Genomic DNA, 21070 nt, shown 5'->3' on the forward strand with positions numbered 1-21070 from the left:
TTGAATAATTGAGTTGATTGAGCAGTAGTAGTGATATTGATGATATCAGAGAAAGCCAAGTTAAAGTTGCAATGTGTCTGTTTCATATAAGACATGAAAGCAACGTCCCGTTTGTTCACGAGTTTGAACAAACAACGGATTTTTATTCCAGTGCAGAAAATAGAAAGGCACTGCAATGTATTAGCTCAAACTGAGAATACAGTTGTGTTGAATTCTCAAATTCATGTTCCAAAATCGAAGAATTCAGAAGCTGAAACCTCGCCATCTGTTATGGTTATGTTGCATGGAGTTTTTGGCAATTGCAGAAACTTTAGTGCTCTTGCTAAGAGGATAGCACGACAGTGTGGAATAGACGTAAGTACTCACAAACTGCAAATTATCATCAATTTTGAGATCATGCATACCTTTGGAAAATCATTCAACTTGTAAATGAACACTCAAAACCTGCTTGATTTATTCGATTGCAATAAAAATGTATTCAAAATGTAAACCATAATCAATTCTGAGCAAATGTTTAAATCGTGGGGTTATGCTATCGTGAGAAGACTATTTTCTTGAGGAGTTAGGTTTTAGAATGGTCATAATTTTAGAATGGAGTAAATAATTTTTCTGAATAGTTATGTGGCAATGAATTTGCTTTAAGTTCGGATCGTTTGATGTTTTCTACCTGAGTCAATTTTGTTTATTTTTGTTTGTGAAAATCCAATAAGTTGGTCAATTGATTTTTTTTGTTTCTACTAGTCTTCTATCTATCGAATAGCGAAAGGTACTGTCAAAAAGCAAAAATTTTTATCAAAAGTAAAAATAGTTAAGCGATATGAATATCAGTGCTTGAAATTTCTGTTCAGTTAAGAATAAGAAGTGATTTCTGGTCCTACTTTTAAACCCACTGATAAACGAATACTCAATCACAAGTTTCCGATAGTTTTTAAAATTATTTTAGGATTTTTTATTTTCCTGATATGATGTGATGGAAAAATAGATGGTAGGGTTTGCGCATTTTTCTTTGGTCTTTTTGGTGTTGTATCTTCTATAAACGGTATAACTAATTTGTTCATTCTAGGAGTGCTGATGAATTGTGAGTTTATTTTTAGTTATGTCGTGTTTTGTAGAGTATTTATCTTCAAATTTATGTTTTGCACTGACATTAATCTAATCCTGACATCTAGTCCTTTTGTTACAATAGTTTGTGACATCTAAGCACTGACATCTAATCCTTTTGTTACAATAGTTTGTGTTTTGATCTTTGATCTCGAGCAATTGACTGAAGCTTTAATTGAAGGTATTCAAAAAGTGCTCTGTATAGGAGCTGTTGAGCTTTTGGTTTAGACAAAATCAACATGCAAATTTTAACCTCTTCAAGCAAATTGTGAACTCTGAAGCCCTCGTCTTGGTCTGTTTTGTTTTGAAGAAACTTAGAAGCTTTCAACTGGGTTCCAAGATTGGAGCGTCGTTTTTCTATAGGAGTTAGAGACTTTTAATTCCTTCACGCTCCGTTTTCAAGATTACTTTGATGTTTGGATTGTCTTGAGACTTTTGGAAATCATTTAGATTTCAATAAAAGGTTTTGTAGATCTCTTGCTTGCTTTGGCTGTTGTTAACGAAAATTTGTTACAACGTTGTTAGAGCCAAAAATTCTCCATTTTTTTGTGAAATTTAAATTTTTCTCGCGATGCTGAAGCCCTTGTCTTTGCCTTTTTTTGCCTCCCATGTAGGCTCCTTTTGATTTGGTAAAGTAACCGTTGGCCGTTGGATTCAGGATGTTTTATTTTTGTTTTTAACGAAGTCTGTGTCATTTGTCTATGTTTTGGGTTGATGGAAGGAAGACTTTGTTCTTTGGGCTCTGAGTTTTGCCAAGTTATTGTTTTTAAAGCCGCGAAGCGATAGCGTCTATTATTGAGGACATCGTGGTTTTGTGGCTTGAATTTTTTCACTCTGATTTTAAAGCAGAGTGAGAAAACGGTCTTTGAACAAAAATTCGCTTTCTCGCTAGTGGTTTTTTGTTCACATGCGGCAATTTCACTTTGATTTTGACTGTTTTTTTCAATTTTTTGATCGTTTTTTTCTAAATAGTTTTCCCAATCCTCTCATAGTTCATGCTAGGCCTAGTTTTTTGTTTGAACCAATTTTTCATTTCTTGTAGTTTTTTGCTCACATGCGGCATTTTGACATTGATTTTCTGTTTTTTTTCTGATTTTTAGAAATGATTTTCTCAATTCAATCGTAGTCCGTTCTAGGTCTAGTTTTTTGTTTAGTCAATGAAAATTCTTTGAATTGTACGTCAGGACTTGTCCTGCTATGTTTTTTAATTCGTCGTCTTCATCCGTGATTCTTGCGACCATTGACTTTTTCTGTTTCAGTGACTTCTACTGCTTTGCAGTTAGAATGAGTGTGTGTGACGTCATTTTTTCTGCTTTTGTGTTAATTGTGTGACTCACCTCACTCAAAAATTGACTTTTAACTCAATTAATGAACTGTAAATTTTTGAACATTTGTTAGTTAAAGATGAATAGTGATCTATATGCCCTGATTATTGAGTAATAGAGTGTTGAGTTTTTGCTTTCGAATATTGGTTTTGAAAAAGATCTATTAGGGTTTTTTCCTTAGAGCGTATATGTCTCAAAAATGACAGTTCGAGCGGTCGAGCTAACCAAAAAATCGAGCGGTCTATTAAAGGACTGGTGATCAATCTGTCTATTTTATGTCTTTAGTTGTTTCAATTCCATGGAACCGTCTATCGCGCCCATGCTCCGGCAATCTGCCGGCTATGTTTTAGTTAGTGGTATTGAAGCTAGCCAACAGATTTTCTAACATGCTATTTGTCTTTTTTTGACGCGTTCGCTATTTTTGATTGGATTTGATGTGTTAGATAAGGGTTCTGTTGGCTTAAAGATTGACATTTTTCTCCTTTGTTGTTAGTAATTGAGGCTGATCTGTAAATGACTAATAATTTTGGCCGTTGAATTCACTGAACAGTATCTTCCGGTTTTGTTTTTTTTATGTATCGAAAACAATTCATTGCTATCGGAGGTGTTTTTTGAAATTTTTACAAATTGAAATGGTTTTCTATTTTTGGTAAGCTTTTTTCTGTTATAAAACGGTGTTTTTGCTGTATTTTTTGTAAAATTATTAAATTTTATCTCCATATGCTATATTTCATAATTTTGATTTGTTGTTTCTATTTTTCTGAACAAATTGAATTGTAATTCTGACCTTCACCTTCTACTCTTCCAGCTACAAAAAAAGCTGTTTGGCTTCATCATAGAGCCAGGCTCTAAATGTGCATCACATAAAAGTTGTTGAGTTTGCTAATATTTACCCGGTTTAACACTTATTTTTTTCAGTATTATTAGTTGCTCGCGAACAAAGTTTTAAACAATTATGTAGTGTGTGTCTTTCTTTTGCAAAATATTTTGCTTGACTTTTCGCTGGACTCTTTTTGGTCGTTAGTACCCCTTGCCTCTCGTTAGACAGCAGAATTCAACCCAGTGACCAATTTAAAAAAAATTATGCGTATGTTCTTTACCGTGTTTTTTTTCCAGAGAAGCCAGCGTCAGTCAGTTCTTGGTTCTCTGTTCTAACCCGCTATAAAATGGGGTTTAAGAACTAGTCCAATGCTTTTTGGTTAAATTTTTGGTTGCTCGATATCTCTCGGAGAGAGATGCAATAGTAGTATCATTGAAAAGCCTCCTAAAACGTGAATCAAATGTTGACTACACATTATCATTTTTTCGATTAAAGGAATGAGGTTTAAAGTTTAAGAAACTCTTCCCCCTTTTCAGATTTCAAATATGCTTATATCGATGAAGAATGGATTCTTTTGAAACAGCCCATCAATAATTTTTTTATTACTTATATTTAGTTGGTATTTGAAAAAATGCTTTCAATGTGTATGCATCTGAGACTTTTTTTTTCCGGCAAGGTTTAAATGTTCAACAGAAGACTGATGAATGTTTTCAAACTTCTGATTACTGCAATTACCATTTCAATTTATCGAAACTTTAAAACATATAAAAATATTTAGCTGTTCCATTTTGATGAAAAAGAAAAATTAATTATTCCTTGCTCTCAAACAAAGTTTGTTGCAATTATATTAGTCCTTTTGAACTTTTTAATGCAATTTTTCGTTCAACCGGTTTTTTGTCTGACCCCCATCTCGTCCTCGACTTTTAGTCCTCAAAAACGGGATAAACAGGTAGCGACCACCGCGCATTAAATTATCTTAGAGCCTTTCAACTCATTTGTCTCCAAGTATGCGATTCACAGAAACTGTTTTGGAGACTTATACGTATTGCTCAGGCCGTGAGGGCCCGTTTTAGCCAAAGACTCCCTTCCCTCACCGCCCCCCCCCCCTCCCCCAATGTTGCCGCCCCGTGCTTCCCCCCCCCCCCCCCCACCCGCTGCACTCACCCTCTTCAATTATGATAAAGCTAGCCTCACTAAACCGTGGCTAGCTACTGTCGAAGCCAACTGCTCGCGAGTTGTTTGAGAGCAATTCGCCTGACGTTAGTCGGATATGGTTTTAAAATTTAACATTGAAAGAACATTTTTTTCAAATTTGTTACAACCGGTTTATGCTTTGGGAGTATAGCTATTGACGATGGTTGCATCTTGTGGTAAATATAATTTTCAGTCATAATATTTCAATCTAAGTTTCATTCAAATTTTGCCTTACTTTTAATAATTTATTTAGGCTGAATGGCCTGTTTCCCTTTCTTTATCTATGTAGCTACGTTTTTGAGTGGAAAGTGGTGAGTTTCAAAGGCTTTTTCAATGTCACAGCATTTTTAAAATGCTTTTAAAGTATTCGTATGAGTTTTTTTATTAATTATTGTGTAGTATTAATTTTATTGTTTACTTTAATCTGCAATTTGAAAGGAGGCCAGACCGTAAGTATTTTTTACCGTTTTTTGCAGGCAAATTATAGTGCAAGAATTAATTTAACTCTCTATAATAGGCTTGGTGAAAAATTTCAACTTTTGTGATAATTTGAAATTAATCAAATTGACTTTCATAATTTTTGGAAATGTTTTTTATGCATGATTCCCTGAAGTTAAATCGGTTAGGCTGCAAGTACGCGTGAAGTATCCAGGTTGGAAGGCTGAGTCAATATTCTTCAAATAAAAGGCAAATAAATCAGATAATGTATTTTCTTTATTATTCCACTCCGGTTTTTTCAAATTCAATATATTTTGTTGATATTTTAGTGCTCACTGTGTTACATAAAATTGTATCAATGGCTATGCTTTGTAAGTTATCTTGAAGAAGGTTATCTTTTTACTGTTTGTGCTGCTCAAATGTATGTAAAAAGGAAAGAAAATTCAAATTTTAAGGACGTTTTAAGACGATTTCACTCATTCTCGTGTTCCGTTTTTCTATTTTTTTGTTGAATTTTGCTGACAAGATAAGATTTTTTATAGAGAAAAAATTGTAGGTGTTCCATCCGAACACATCTGTTAATATATTTTCTTTTTTATAGTGTAGAATATATATGTCGAAACGGAAACCTTCATTTTCAGAAGTAAATAACATCATAGTCAGTAATTTCAGCTGCAGTGTGACAACACTAATCCACTAAAAGTGTGTTAGAGATCTGTTGAGAGCTGCCGTAATTTAGAATAAAAGAAGACAAGAAAAAAGTACTAACTACCGTCAACTGTGTTTATTTAAAACTACTATCGAAGGGAAGTTTTATCAATGAAATCCAAAACAACTCAATAGATTCTTTTGATTTCACTATGATAAAGCTGGCAGCTGTTATTGGTAGTGAGAGTTATACACAAGTCGAAAGGAAAAACGATAATAAAAAGAGACAAAATTCCATTTCAATTTTCGAAATCAAACGATTCCAAAGTCATCAAAAGCGTAAACCATTGACCATACTCATTATGAAGGCTCCGTTATTGCTCAATAGGTTGCTCATAGGTCCTTTCATCCTTGGGTTTTAGTGATAATACCTGAAAACGAACCACAAAAACAGGTAAAATTGGGACCAGTCCATGCGAACACGGTCCAAGTCGCGAAAACCGTATGATATTGGCTGAAAATGCATCACTTCACTGATGCTCTTTGAAAAGCCTAATTATACTTGTAGTTAAGGAGATTTAGTGGTGAGAAAAGCACAAGAACAATCAAGACAGAATTCTTTAAAACTTCGAGTCAAACATATAGTCAGATCTCTAAACTAAAAACTTTATTCCTAATAACGTTTATGCCTGCTCACAGCGGAGAATTTTATCATTATTTGACCATAGGTCAATTGTCAGACATCCAAAAGAACAAAAAATACTGGTAGAACTCAAGCAATTCACCAATCTTATATCAGAAGAAGAAAAAGAACAAATTAGCTATTCAACAAAAAAATTATAGGTCCACTCATGACTTTTCAAACTGTCAATGGGACTTTTCGTTTATGAGGCTAAGTGACACATAAACCAAAATTTCAACAAATGCGTTCACTTTATTTTTCCAAATTTATTGAACTTTTTGCTTCAATTACATTTCTCAGTGGCGTTAAAAAAGCTGGCTCAACAAAATAATATTGATTGTTTAAACGGCAATGAGACTAACAATAACCTCGCTATTGTGATGAGTGGATGTTTACAACACAAAGTTGTGGATAACTGGGCAAAATATATAAAATTTGTCGAAAACTGCGATAAAATGGCGAAGGTTTGCAAAAATTTTGAACCTGAATTTCGAACCGTTTTAATGTACAATTCTTCGCTCGATGGGCATTTCAATGATATCACTCATGTCTTTCTACGTTAACTATATCGATCGGCCAGAATTTTTGAAAAGTTACCACAAAAAACGTTGAGCCTCCACCCCCCCCCCCCCCCCACACACACACACACACACACACAACACAATAAATGGAATCTGAACAGATGTATGATTGTTTGACTGAACTAAAAATCTGAAATTGGCCTCAAATACAATTTGTGTGTTGAACACTACCATAAACACCCATGATAAGAAATCACATTGAAAATTTTGGACGATTGTGATGGTAGCTGATTTCAATCGTCTTGCCAATCAGCCTCTCGCCGTGGGAAAAATACTTGTCCTCTTTTTCATTGAAAATATTTGTTAGAAGGTTGAGAGAGAATAATCTAATAATTTAAAGTAAAGCATAAGATAAGCTTGGCATAGCTTGACAAGAATCTCTAATTGTTGATCGTGTACTTGGTTGAAGAGATAAAGCCTTTAGTGTAGAATTTAGTTCCTGCGTAGTTTATTAACACCTTTGTTAGTCGCAACTTCATCTTTCGCACCCAGAACTTTTGCGGGTAAAATAAATAGGTCCTAATTTTGACAGGTCTCAAATACAAATATGCGTCTTAACATTAGGGCTAATGAAACAAACCTTTAGGACTCAAATACCTTGTTCTAACAAAGATAAGACCGAATTAGCACACAAATGACCACCAATACCAAAAGTAGAATTTTGCACGGCAAATAACACCTGATAAGAGGCACACAAAATTGTGGCGCGATTTGGGACAAGGCAAATAAGACCAAGATTATTTGAGTTGGAAAATCTCGAGGTCATTCACATTAAAATTTAGCCCGTGCAAACTACAACCAAAGGAAATTAATTTATTGTCCTTAATTTTTTCATTAAAAGTTGAACTTAGCTAATTGCTATTATTGGCCTTGCCCCACCCCTATTCGCCAGGCTTTAATAAATTGTAGCACTATGGACAACAAAATTGTAAAGGCACGACATGGAAAGGCCCCAATAAAACTACCTCCAGTGGCTGGCAAAGCGCCACGGGCAGAGCATATTCGAAACTCCAAGACGAAGGCAAAGAGGCGAACAAAAAGCGGCAAGTCTAACAAGGGAAAAAAGACCCTCGCAGCGAAACAACAGCCACCGAACGATCAACCACAGCAATCAAGCGAGCAACAACAGCAACGCGAACAACAGCCTCAACCAGCTTATGATAGCGACTTGTCCAAAGACGAAAAAGCCGAGCAACAAGCGCTACTAGAAATAAAGAAGAGAATGCAAATCGAGCGTCCATATGCAGTGTAAAATCAAACTTTAATTTAATTTAGATAACTGTCATGTGTGTGCTGGTCCGGTTTAATAAATTATGTCATCGAAATTGAACAACTTACCCCTCAGTTTTTTGGCTTAACACGAGGAACAATAAAACAATGCATTGTTACACCGCTCATGCCGGCTTTTTTTGGGCCCTTTTTGTTTCCAGTGTAACAATCCCAGTGGGCTTGCTCGAACTCATCGGTCTCATAAAACATATAAATATTAATTCTAAAGGTTCGAGCTAGCATTCTCAAATCTGTTGTTGTAACGAAATTAAGATCATATGGGCCATTAATTAGAGGGGCAGCGCCCATCAGGTTCAATAAGTGGCGGTCCGGGCCTTCCTTTCGTAAGGAACGTATTATTTCTTCAATTTTTCCGCCTTGATTAGGGTTTCCAGTCAAAATTGTGCTAAGTGCAGCTCACACGCAATTGTAATCGGGATCAATAGTGTCTACGGTTTTAGGGATAAAAGAAGTAGGATCTAACGAAGGGGCGTTCTTGAAGCAATTGTTTTCCAGTAACGGGCTTTCGCTAATAACGAGGCCTAATTCGTAACAAATTCTATCCAGTGTAAGGCGAGAAGCATGAACTAAGGGACCGGTAAAACGCCGATAAGTAATTTTTTCATTGCAATAATCACAGTTACGTACTACTTCTCGAACGATAGGCTGGGCTCCCTGGACATCGTAAGATTGTTTAACAAGCCGTTCGAGCTCAACTGCTTTAATATGCTCGTGGTCCCGATGTAATTTTTGGATAATAAATTTTGCACTCCTTGAGTGCAATTCTTTGAGTCCGGTCTTTTTATTAAATAGAGTTAGTTTCGGTTTGCTGTAGCGACTACATAATTGTTTAAAACGGTGCCTTTTCTGTCGATTAATGCTTACATCTTGTGGAATTGTCCCACGACGATGAAAATTGAGAATAGACTGATATAATCGGAAATCCATTGGCGCTCTAAGTTAGTATGTAAATCAAAGCTAGTAGGAATTAAGGTTTAATGATTTTGCTAGTTGGTGATTTGCTAGCTTACTGGTATTTGCATAAGATCATTGGCAAACAAGAAATGGCGTGCGCACATTGACTGAGTTATCAGAGCATGAAATATTGATTTGCCACTCTCTGGTACCGCTTCAGGGCCCCTAATTGTCCCAAATCCAAACGTCTGCATTTTCACCTACCCACCCCCAAGTCCTGAAAACCCTACTTCCTCAAGTCCGATCACCATAAAATTTTAACTGATCACTCCTAGGACAATTTCTTACACATTGAGAAAAAGAACGGGCTGAAACCGATCTTTTGGCCTTTAAAGTAAACAAAGACAAAAAAGATGAAAGACGATTTTCTTATACTCCTTTGAAAGAAACGACACTCTTTCCAGAGTCAAAACATTTTACCAAGGCCTCGTTCAGAGTGGAAAGTTGAGATAAATTACCTTTCAATCCCAAAGTATTAGCACTGAAACTATTCTACAAGGGAATAAGGGACAAAAAGAGCTAAGTTTTCTTTTTCCCTTTTTTTGATGACTCTAAGGAAAGTTTTAAAGTTTTATTTAAAACGGAACGTTACTCCAGCTTAAATGGGAAACAGAGGTATCATAGTTTAAATTGGATGCGTATCCGTTACTTAGGAAAGGAAAAAGCAAGCGTGCGAAAATTTGCACACATATTGCTCAGCATGAAACATGGATTGTGCCATATTCTGAAATTATCAAACCGAGTTAAACACGCAGCTCCCGTCATCTCGAACAAACATTCACATAAGATAAGTGGCATCTTAAGACCGACCTTCCACGCCAACTATAACACTTAGACGTTAGTTCAGCATGTTCTAAAAGTAACGACACGTTACGTTTTGCTGATAAAAAACTGATAAGGTTGAGTACCCTTAGGCGCAAGAGAAAACCGCTCAGAGAGATTTGCTAATCTGAAAAGCAGTGGTTCGTCAAACAAGTTAGTTATAGTTGAGAGACGAAGTTGACACGCGAGTTCAACTTCTCAGGTAAAAAGGAGTGTTTAAAACGATTAATCGATCTTTCTGATTAGCTTAAATTACCCTGACTTAGTGGAATCGGGATTCTTCCAACTGTTGTAAGTTGTTTATGATTCTTAATTTTGAATAACAGGAGAAAATTTTATTGTGTTCATTAATTCTCTACTTCGTAATTACTTTTTCTGGGGATAACCCTTAGCTTCAATTCATCGGTGCAAAGGACCGATATATACTTGGTTGTTTTAATAACTACATTTCAGTGAATTATTATTTTCATTACTTGGAAAAGAAATTAATTATTGCGCGCATCAAAGATCTTTTATATACAGCTTTGAGAGAGCACAGGGGACAATAGTCTATACTTAATTGTCAGACGGACTCACTTTTCTTCAAAGAACTTTTCAAACTTGATAGAGTTTTGGGCGCTAGTCAGTCCCCTGCTAGAAGCCTTCTGACGATAAAAATACAAAATTCTACATTTAGGAACAAGAAGCAACATTAGAATTGTTAATTAGTAGGCGCCTCAGCTTTTCAGCCGGCTATTACAGCGCTCCTATTTTTTTTACAATTGAAAAATTTGAATTGTGTTGGAGCGCTATCTTTTTTTTTTAAGATCTGTTCACACATTTTCATGTTTTTCGAAGCCAAATTGGAGTAGTGATTTTGGTCACGCCGAAACAGGAAGTGGAGCAAAAAAGCGAGTGGTTTTGCGGCGCGAATTTTTTTTGATCTTATTACGTAGAGCGAGAAAACCGTGTTCTAACAAAACTTTGCTTTTTCGCTAGTGGTTTTTTGTTCACATGCGGGAGTTTCACTTCGGTTTTTACTGTTTTTTTTTTCAATTTTTTTTGGATCGTTTTTTTTCTGGAAGGTTTTTCAAATCAATTCATAGATCATTCTAGGCCTAGTTTTTTGTTTGAACCAAATTTCCCTTTCTCGCTAGTCGTTTTCTGTTTACGTGAGGCATTTTGAAATTGATTTTCTGTTTTTTTTTTAAATTTGTTATCTGATTTTTTAGAAATGGTTTTCCCAATTCACTCATAGTTCGTTCTAGGTCAAGTTTTTTGTTTAGTCATTTAAAATTTTTTGAATTGTAGGTCAGGACTTTTCCTGCTATGTTTTTTTTCGTCGGATAAAAATTTTTCGCTTTTCCTCATTTTGCCGCCTTTTCGACATTTTGCGTGAAATCTTTTTGACTTCTATAGGCTAGTTTTACTCTTCTCTCATTCTGATACATACTGTGTGGTTTTTGATACTAGCCCCTGTGTGGGGCTAGTATCAATAGCGCACTACGAAACAGGAACATGTTCAGCTCCAAAATGGCATGAAAATAGTTCGCATTTCAAACTTGTTTGTACAAAAATTTTCTTGTTTATTTTTCTTTCAATCCCAATCTTAGTTATGGGAATCAACGGCGGCTATTTTCCGGTACTGCCGGGTATATTTGGAAATGCACGCGCTTGAAGGCTTAGTTGGTGTACCTGAACTTGCAACTAGCACATTCTTGTTCGATTGCAGTAATAGTCCGTGTTCACAGTAATCGCACCTACTTAGACCGCCTAACACTCTTTAAAAACAGGAATATGATATGCAATGACGCATCACTAGCTCTGCTTGTCTGAATTTAGGTGCACTGTTTGGACTTGAGGAACCATGGAGAAAGTCCCCACACAACTGATCACTCCCTGTCCTTAATGTCAAATGACGTCATTAGGTATCTGACCAATCACATTGCGCCGTCATCCAATTGTGTGATGTTCGGTCACAGCATGGGAGGACAAGTGGCATTCGAAACAGTCTTCAGTCACGTGAGGAGGTTTTTTTTCATAGTTTATTTTTAACAAATTTTAGACAACCCTTCCCTACATTTGCAATTGAAGATGCCAAATGGAAAAATTTGGCTGGTGAGTGGTCTCTATATGCGCCCCAGCATGTTTGGAAAAGTTTTTGCGCCACTATAGGTATCATAATTATCGCCTTGGTTAGTCTAAGTTGAGAGGAATTATGAAACGATTTATGATCTAAATTGGAAGTAGCTTAAAAAATTGATCAATGTTGATCTAAATCTCCAAAATTTATGGTACACGCTCTGTACTTTAATGATATTAGCAATGAAGAATGTTTTGAGACGTGGTTGTTTTTTATTCTCAGAGAATTTTTTGATTGCTGACTTTTTTAAATCTTCGACTTAATAAGAACTTTGAGATAATAAGAACAAACGTGCAATGAAAGATTTCCGGGAACTAGTTTCTGTCGAAAATTTGGAAGAATGCACTCCAAACTCTGTTTTTGGTAAATTGGGAAGATTCTGTCGTTATTATTGTTCATATTTAGATTAGAAATTGCTTGATCTATATATGGCGCGAAATGCAGGCATTCCTTTTTTAGGATCAAACTTAGTTGTTTCTTAGTGTTGTAACGTAAGCAAGAATCCTTCCTCGATTTCAGATGAGGCATAGAAATATTCTGGTTTCCGCTTTAAACTGCCGAAAATACGCGTACGCCTGGCCAATTCATGCATTCTAGAGAACTACTGTCTGCATTAAAAATTGATACGCTATTTTGTTCACTAAAAGAAGTTGAATAATGATGCCGAAACCGCATCTGGCCATGAAAGTAATAAATGGTATAAGATACGACAATCTACACGGAAATATGAAAAAGAACACTAAAACGTCAAAGTGCATTGAAATTCGAAAATTGAAGCTATCGATGACAATGTTGGCCGTTTTTGTTAAAGAAAACGATGGGCCTATTTAAAATAGTTGACTGGCTGAGCTTAACCTATTCTCTTTAATAATTTTAAAAAATCAATTGAAGGCAAAAACTTGGAAAACACTGATGATAGCAAATTTCTTACTGGGGAGGCAGCATTAAATTATTTTCATTACAATAATTCTGATTTTAACCCTCAAATATCTGGGATGCGCGTTTTATTGGTAACAATTTTGACTGCGATTTGTCTCAAATTGGATCGCGACAAAGTATTAATTTTTTTGAGGTATTGCTTATGGCGAGGTGTTTGATAACGTATACTATGTTTCGAACTTTGGTTTTTTTTACAGCTGTATTCTCAAACAAAGGACTTTGTATTTCCATCTTTATTGCAGTTTCAGTTCCTCTGAAGTTTGAAATTGCGGAAGAAAGAAGTAAAAGGGCAGCCAAAATGTCAACTTTTGGACCTCTGATAATATATAAAAAAAATAAATTGACTTTGTTTTTTTGTCGTTCATCACACAATGAACTAGAAGCTTATTTTTAATCATACGCAAAGATGTTTGCAAAGAAGTTGCAACATAGATGATATTGATTGTTTTGCTCAAATGTTTTGACTGAGGCGAGTTATATGAAGTGCAGGCTGATAAGCTTAAAATATTTTGCTTGTGTTTGAGGAACTCTCATTATAAGATAATTTTTGATCAAATGCCAATCGAGAAGCTCTGATAGGGCTGGAACTGACTGCTTATAATGTGATGTTGCTGTTTGTCCATTGTAACGTTATGTTTAGAGCTTGTGTCATTTTTATTGCTATTTTACGAACGCCGGAACATATATTTTTAAGGCTCATAGATACTGACATTAAGATTCACGAATACGCATCGAGAGTTGACAAAACTTTTGAAACCTCTTTGGAACGTTTCTAAAAGTTCGCAAATTCAAGTGGCAAAAGGAAAGCTTACATTTCCAATGGGGTTTCAAGAATTTTAGTGTGGTGCCATTTTTTCTATCTCTCTAGGATGCGTAAAATTTTTTATAATTTTGTGTTTTTTTTAAAAAAAAAATGCCTCTCTTAAAGGCTCCTAAGTTTCCAAAAATTGTTTGACCAATAAGTTGTCTAGGTGTTGAGCTCATTTGTTCAATGATTGCATGGCAAGATCAATGCGATAGTTTTTTTAGAGGACTTGGAACTAAAAATTAGTAATGTGTTCTCTCTTTTCTCGCTGATACATTGATTAATTAAACTTGGAAATCTTATAGGAAACTACTATCTATTTTTCTATGACTGTTGCTGTGTATTTGGTAGTATGAAAGTATTTGAGAGATAGATAAATTGTAAATTTGAGTTAAAACAGATTACGCGGAGAGATCGTCCGGAAAAATTGGAATTGCCATGGTCATGATGATCACTTAACAAACTCAATTGAACATGCTTGATTTTTTAATTTCTGTAATCTTTTCTGTTATTGTTCCACCTCGTCCATTTGCACCCCCTTATACATGTTATAACATATTGTTAGCGTTTCGTACACTTCCACAGACAATTATGCACAAAGGATATTTAGAATTTAGTATGGCTAACTTTTGTTAGTAAGACCTGCATGGAATTGATCTTTGCTTATGATGCAAGCAGACAAAGAATAATGCGTTTTTTAGCATTCTCCAGATTATCTTTAATGTGTATAGCTTTCTCGCACTAATTTTCAACTGATCATAACTGATTGGATATATAGGACGGGGGGGGGGGGGAGGGAGGGACAGAAAACATAACAACTTCTTTGCTATACTTTCTCACACTCTGTATCTTGAGTCGTTTAAAACTGCATTGTCCATTGTGTGGAAAATTTGTATCAGAAATCAGTCGGTTCTGTTTGGTCCCTCTTTTTGGATGCAAATTATCAGCATCATCATCGGAGTTGTTTAGGCACTTCTACAATTCAGAAGTGCGTCATGCTCATTGGTAATAGTAGTGTTGAAATGAAAACCATGAAGCTGTCTGCTTTTTTCATGAAAACCATGAAGCTGTCTGCTGATCTCAGTTCTGCGGGTAGTTGATTGCACATTTTTGCTCCAATGTGGTCAAAGGCCTTGCAACCAACAGCATTCCGTTTTTTACAAGGGCATAAAGGTTTTCGGAGTCGGGAGATATCTTTACAATTGCAAAATTGGAAAACCCTAAGGTAAGGAGGTAGAAGTTCTCCGTTGAAGAGGGATTTGTAAATGAAACACAACACTTTGAATTTTACTCTCCTCTGTATTATTTGGAAGGACAGCTGAAACTATTACCTTTTTTGTTCAGTGTTTTTTCTGTATTTGCAAATTTGTCATTTACAGCAAAAAAATCCACTCTTAATGCAAATGTTAATATTGAAATCAGCCTAGTTTCGTAAACGTAAGTACGACCTTTTCTGTTTCAGCCCCATCTTTTCTCAGCAGCAATCATAGAAGATGCAAGTCCATTTTCAGTTGACTCAAATTTATTGCCCAAAGACAGTGACCTCAATTCACCCTTCGCAGCCATCCAGGTGCTAAAGAACATTGACCTCAGTGAAATGCAGAATCAGAGCTTGACCTCTGCGAAGAAACAAATATCTCAGCTCCTTTCCAACAGAGTACCGGTGAGTAATAAACCTTAACTTTTGCGTTTTTGGCAGAGCCCAGTGTGGGTTTATTTTGCCTGCTTTTAATTGCTCTCAAGCAACGTTGGTAGCGCTTATTAATTGCTCTTGAACGAAGATCATAGCAATTATTGTAAACGTGTGTGTAACGTCCTAAAGTACGTTTTATATAGTAATGGATATATCTTCTCCCCATTTCCACTGAGCGCCTTGTTTAGTGCTATATTTGCTATAATCTCAAGGCCATATATAGACTTCATTTTTCTGCCTTATTAAGATGAGAAAATGTATATTTACTTTATTAACATCCTGTAAACTTTCTCAAGTTTATTTGTTCTAAAAACCATTTAATTATCTTTTGTTATTTGATTTACCCATAACAGAGGAATTTGTTATAGTGCTAACCCGTATTTTTATTTACAATGTACACTTTACTATGTTCATCTTATTTGCCCGGCACGTGTCAGCACGCTCCAGAAGTTCTATTTATCTTGTGTTAATCTTGATGTATTTGTATAATTGATTACTCAAATGTAAATACGGCCCTCATGTCTTAAAAAGTAATAATCAGAAGGACACAACCAAGATTGTCGAGTTGAAATTCAGCAGTCAAATAATTGAGTCTTAGATTGAAATTCGTCTCTTTTAGTGACAAAACTTATAGCTGTCGGCCCTGCTCCGAAGCAAAATTGAAACCGCTCAGGCCGCGAACAATGAAACACGCAAAAAGAATAATTTAAGCGACAAAAGCTGTGCTACTAAGTAGTTAATTAAATTACCGAGAAACATTACTTCAACAATCTCAATACAATAATATAGCCGGCCAAAGGTATATTACATGTTGACAGGAGTGTAGACAGCTTTTTCAATTATTTCCTTTCAAAAGTTATTTATCTTTTAAATTTTCCCATTTTTCTAATGCCACTGTCATTTAAAACATTACTTATTTGTATGATTCGGATTAAGTTAAACAACTGCACAAATTTGATTTAACACTTTTCCTACGGAAGTCCCAACATCGGAAATACCTCCGCAGAAACGTACTCTATCTTTCTCGAAGATAAATTTCTCACTGTTTTTATTATTGGATTTACAGAAGACTGCAGAGACAGGCTCATTGCAATAGTATCATTCGACAATCAGTATGAATGCAAACCAGTAATTAAACACATTAAAAGGGAAATGCATCTCTACTTAGAAAGCCTGAAATCTCAATTAATATTCGAAAGCGGAGATTCTAACAAATTAGTATTTACAATTCGCCCAAGATCCAAATTCACTCATAGTCCGTTCTAGGTCTAATTTATTAATTGCTCTTGAACGAAGCTCATAGCAATTATTGTAAACGTGTGTATCTTTTTATATGCAAAATTTTTGCTTGACAATTTTGACTTTTCGAGTGGCATCTACGCCCTTGACTTTTTGCGTTTCATGTGATCTGAAATTCTCTCTCAAACACAATTTCAAGCAGCTGAATTCAATTGGCGGCAATTTAATACAAAAAGTCAAATGAAAAGTGCGCCGAAATTGGTGCCATTTTTTACTTTAAATTTAACCTCTAATGTGGTTATTTGAAGCACACTATTGAACTTTTTAGTCCCATTTAGCCTCCCCCTCCCTCCCTCCCCCCGACTGAAGCAGGCTGCAATTGATTAGAGCTCCCACTAGTCGTTCGAGAGCAATTCTTCCGACCTTTAGTCGGTTGTGTTTATAGTTCTGTGATCTTTTTTATGCGAATTTTTGTGTGACCCATTTGACTTTTCGACCTCGAAAACGGGATAAACATAAAGCCCTTTCGGCTTGCAATTCTCTAACTGTGCCATTTACCGACACTGTTTGAAGAGACAATATTATGGTGTGAAGGGCCTTAAATATTGAAAGTGTTGACTCCCCACCCCCTCCCCCAATCACCGTCAATCTGGCTAAATCACACCCCCCCCCCCCCCAACAGACCCACAGTCCACCCCTCCACTCCCACTCCACCTGGCGGTTTGGACCCCCCGCCCCTCTCGTCCAGCCGTACGCTCCCCAACGCTACCCCCTCCCTCATCGCTTACCCATAGCATATTCAATGCTAGCATCTCTGAGCCTCAGCTGGGTACTTTCAAAGCCAACTGCTCGCCGGTCGTTTGAGAGCAGTTCGCGCCTACGTTATTCGGTTATGTTTATCATATGCATGGGCCATTTTCCTTGTTTTTATCCAGTTATAAGAAATGGCTAAGGAGGTGTTTGGATCGTTTGTTCCTTGTATCAATTAAATTACCTCATTAGAAGTTTGTAACAATTGTTTCAATCCTTTTGGCCTTTTTTTGCGATTTGTCGGTTTTTCTGTCCCACTGACTTTTTTTTCGATTGACTTTATCCTTGATATTTGTTCTCAAATTTCTCTCACATTCACAAATTCAAGATGAACTCTATCAAATTTTCATTCCATTTTCACTTCATAATATTAGTAGTAATATGATTGACATGCATTATTGATGTTTTAGTCCGTTTAGTGAAGTTAGTTTTGTGTGCTTCATTGTAGACGTATTTGACAGTTTAAACTTAACTCTTTCGGGGCGATCGGTGTTTCAGAACTTGGTTCTTGATAGTTTCGAAATACCTTCGGATGTTCATTGGGTTATATATCAGCTTGTTTATGAAGTATGAAGAAATTCTGTGAGTACTGCCAGTCTAAGAGTTATGCTGTTTTCGGTCTAAGTGATTTGATTGAAATGATTAACTATAAAAAAACGAGACACTCAAAGTTCATCGCAATCAAAATTTTTGCAATTATTTGAGTACTGCTGGACTGCTTGTGTTATACTCTACTTTTGTCTGATTTCTTATTTGCCCTTCGATCAATTTGACTTTTTGTCTTTGACTCTTTAACGTTCCGAGATCTAAGTTTGCCACATTCAGAATTTCGGTGGCAGGACAATTTACCCCATTCCATTTTAATGACATATTAACCAATGACATTATAGCCAACATGCCATTTTACCCAATGCCAACTTTAATTTACCCTATTGAATAAAAATTGCCAGAACGACTATTTAGTCGACTATATAATTAAATGGCCCCTGGGACTTGATATGAAACTATCACAACAGAACATCTGATAATTGAAGTAAAGATCAAAGAGCATTGGGTAAGTTGGTATTGGGTAAAATGGCAGGTTGGGTAAATTGGCATTGGGTAAAATTGAATTGGGTAAATTGTGATGTAAACCAGAATTTCAAGCAGCTGATCTTGTAGGGCGGCAGTTTTCAACTATAAATTAAATAAAAAAATTTCTTTCACTAGTTTTCTATAAAATGCCATTGAAATCATTTTAATGGACCACTCAGATTGATTTTAACTCCCTTTGAGGTCTGCTAGAATTGTACACAGCCTGTTGTCTGAGATTGTTTCGTTGTCATTAGTAGGTTGTGTTTTAGAGTGTTACTACACTGTAAAGTGCGTACGTAGTTCACTCGAATTTGTCGAAGGCACATATTTATTGTTTTAAGGGCAATTTTCCAGGTTTTGTATCCCGTTGGTAAGCAGAGCCTCTTCAAATTTCTCTTAGATTTTTTGTTAACCTCTCTATTTTCTAAAGCAGTATTGACTATAATTGTGTATAGACTATAATTCTATTGACTAAAGACTATTGACTATCTATAATTCTATTGACTATAATTGTGTATAGAAAGTAGAAGAGGCGTACAATTATACTATTAAATATTTCATTTTACTCCATTTTGACAGTATGAATAAATAACCAGCATAGCTTCCTGAATGTTTCAGAGCGCGGCCGTTCAAAGCTTTCTTCTTACAAATCTCGTTCAAGACACACAAACCAAACACATCAAATGGCGATGTAACATTGCAGCATTAACCAAATACATAGAATCGTTCAGATCAGCTCAAGTGTTGTCTGACTTTACATTTGAGAAATACAAGCAGAGGATTTCTCGACCAATTGATGTACCATTGCTTTGTGTACGAGGCGCAAACTCAAACTATGTTAGGTAAGTTTTGATGGTTAAATCAATTTTTCATGGTTTGCTAATATGGACCATGCAAGGTGGTTTTTTCCGTTTGTTTAAATTTTCTTGAAAGAATGACATAATTAATCACATTTCGGCAAGCTGTGCTCGTAAGTGAAAACATTAATAGTAAAATACGGTTATATTTAATGATTATTTTTGAGGTCAATTTTTTCCCACACTGTAATAACATTTCGCTTAAAAATAAAAGGAATGATGACCAGTTTTATACGTAGATTTGATATCAGAGACAGATAGCAGCAGATATTTAACTGATACTGAACAAAAGTTGGAAGCAGTTATTTTCGTCATACCTGTCATCCTATGCACAAATTTTTGCCTGGCCCTTTTAGTTTTGTTCTAGAATGTTCTTTCTCTCGCTTGAGCTGTGTGACATTTCTTCAACAGGAACCGGATAAATCGGTAAAGCGCTGGGGCATTAATTCCTCTTAGGGTTTCACTAATCTCTAAAATGTGCGCGCATACTAGACTGAATGTTAAGACCAAGCAGTTGATCCAAGAAACATTTGAATTTTGGTAATTTCTTTGTTCACGTCTGTCATTTCAGTGCATGTTTTACAGTATTTCTCTATGCAAGATTAAATCGTTCGGACTATAATTTCCTGTGAATCAATGGTCAGCAATTTCCGGTCTCTTTCTTGTGGTGATAAAAACCCGAACGTTCTAGAACTATCTGTGCCATTGTTAATGATTGTGTAGAATGAGTCTAAGTCCAATTGTGTACGAATCTGCTCAATTCGCTTTTATAACATTAACCAACTAACGTCGGACAAATTTCTCTCGAACGATAATTTTTATGGGTTCAAAAAATTACTACTAAGAAGGGGTTTGCACCACCGAGGCAATAGTCTAAAGCATCAACCACATGGCTATCAGTGTCTTTTGATAGCTTATCATGCAATCGCTTTTGTTTTAGCAACAGACCTCATTTCTGAATGCGTACAATTTGAACACTCAAAACAATCAAAAAGTGAAGCGTCAAAAAGTCACTCGATAAGTGAAATTGAAAGAATGTTCTAGAACCAAAGGGTGAAGCAAAAATTTTCCATAAAAAAAGACACGCACGTTTACAATTATTTCTTCAAATTTCGTTCGAGATTGCCTTCATTGATTCATAATATACTATTGTTTTCTTGATAGTATTTTTTGAATAATTTTAAATTCTTTAATTATAAAACTAGAAGTAAATAAGGATAAGATGAACAACGCGAACCTTCCACTTCACTCTACTTCCTTGAAATAATTTAAAACCCCTTCATCTAATACAACCTTTCGACTTTCGTTTTTAGGGATTGTGATGTGGAGAGAATGCGTGAACTATTTGCGGATGTCTCTGTATCAACTCTAGACGCTGGACATTGGGTCCATTCGGAGAAGCCACTCGAATTTCTCAACGAAGTTGTCACATTTCTACAGAAATATCAACAAGAGTGATAATATTTAGCAGTTTTTAGATCTATTCTGTGCCCCACCCTTATCTTAGTGGGCAAACTTTTTGTAATAAAAATATGTGCTACAAAACTCCGCATAGTGCTATTATAACAATTTTAACTGTGGGTCATAAAAGACACAGGGGGGGACACAAACAGAATAGATCCCGTTTTCTTCCTTAGCTATATTTGTATTATATTAGATGAAACTATTTTAATAAA

At 35.7% G+C, this 21070-nt stretch overlaps 1 protein-coding gene across 1 annotated transcript; it reads left to right on the forward strand.

Annotated features, from left to right (window-relative positions):
• Positions 1-8: 8 nt before the first annotated feature.
• On the forward strand, positions 9-20908 carry LOC142353638 (sn-1-specific diacylglycerol lipase ABHD11-like). Its single transcript, XM_075405935.1, has 5 exons — positions 9-354; positions 11677-11856; positions 15184-15384; positions 19156-19379; positions 20708-20908. The coding sequence occupies exons 1-5, from the start codon at positions 94-96 to the stop codon at positions 20850-20852; spliced, it is 1011 nt and encodes a 336-aa protein (XP_075262050.1). The 5' UTR covers positions 9-93; the 3' UTR covers positions 20853-20908.
• The last annotated feature ends 162 nt before the right edge of the window (positions 20909-21070 follow it).

The sequence above is a fragment of the Convolutriloba macropyga genome, chromosome 14 (genome assembly GCF_964194025.1).
Source record: "Convolutriloba macropyga chromosome 14, txConMacr16.3, whole genome shotgun sequence".
NCBI lineage: Eukaryota > Metazoa > Xenacoelomorpha > Acoela > Convolutidae > Convolutriloba > Convolutriloba macropyga.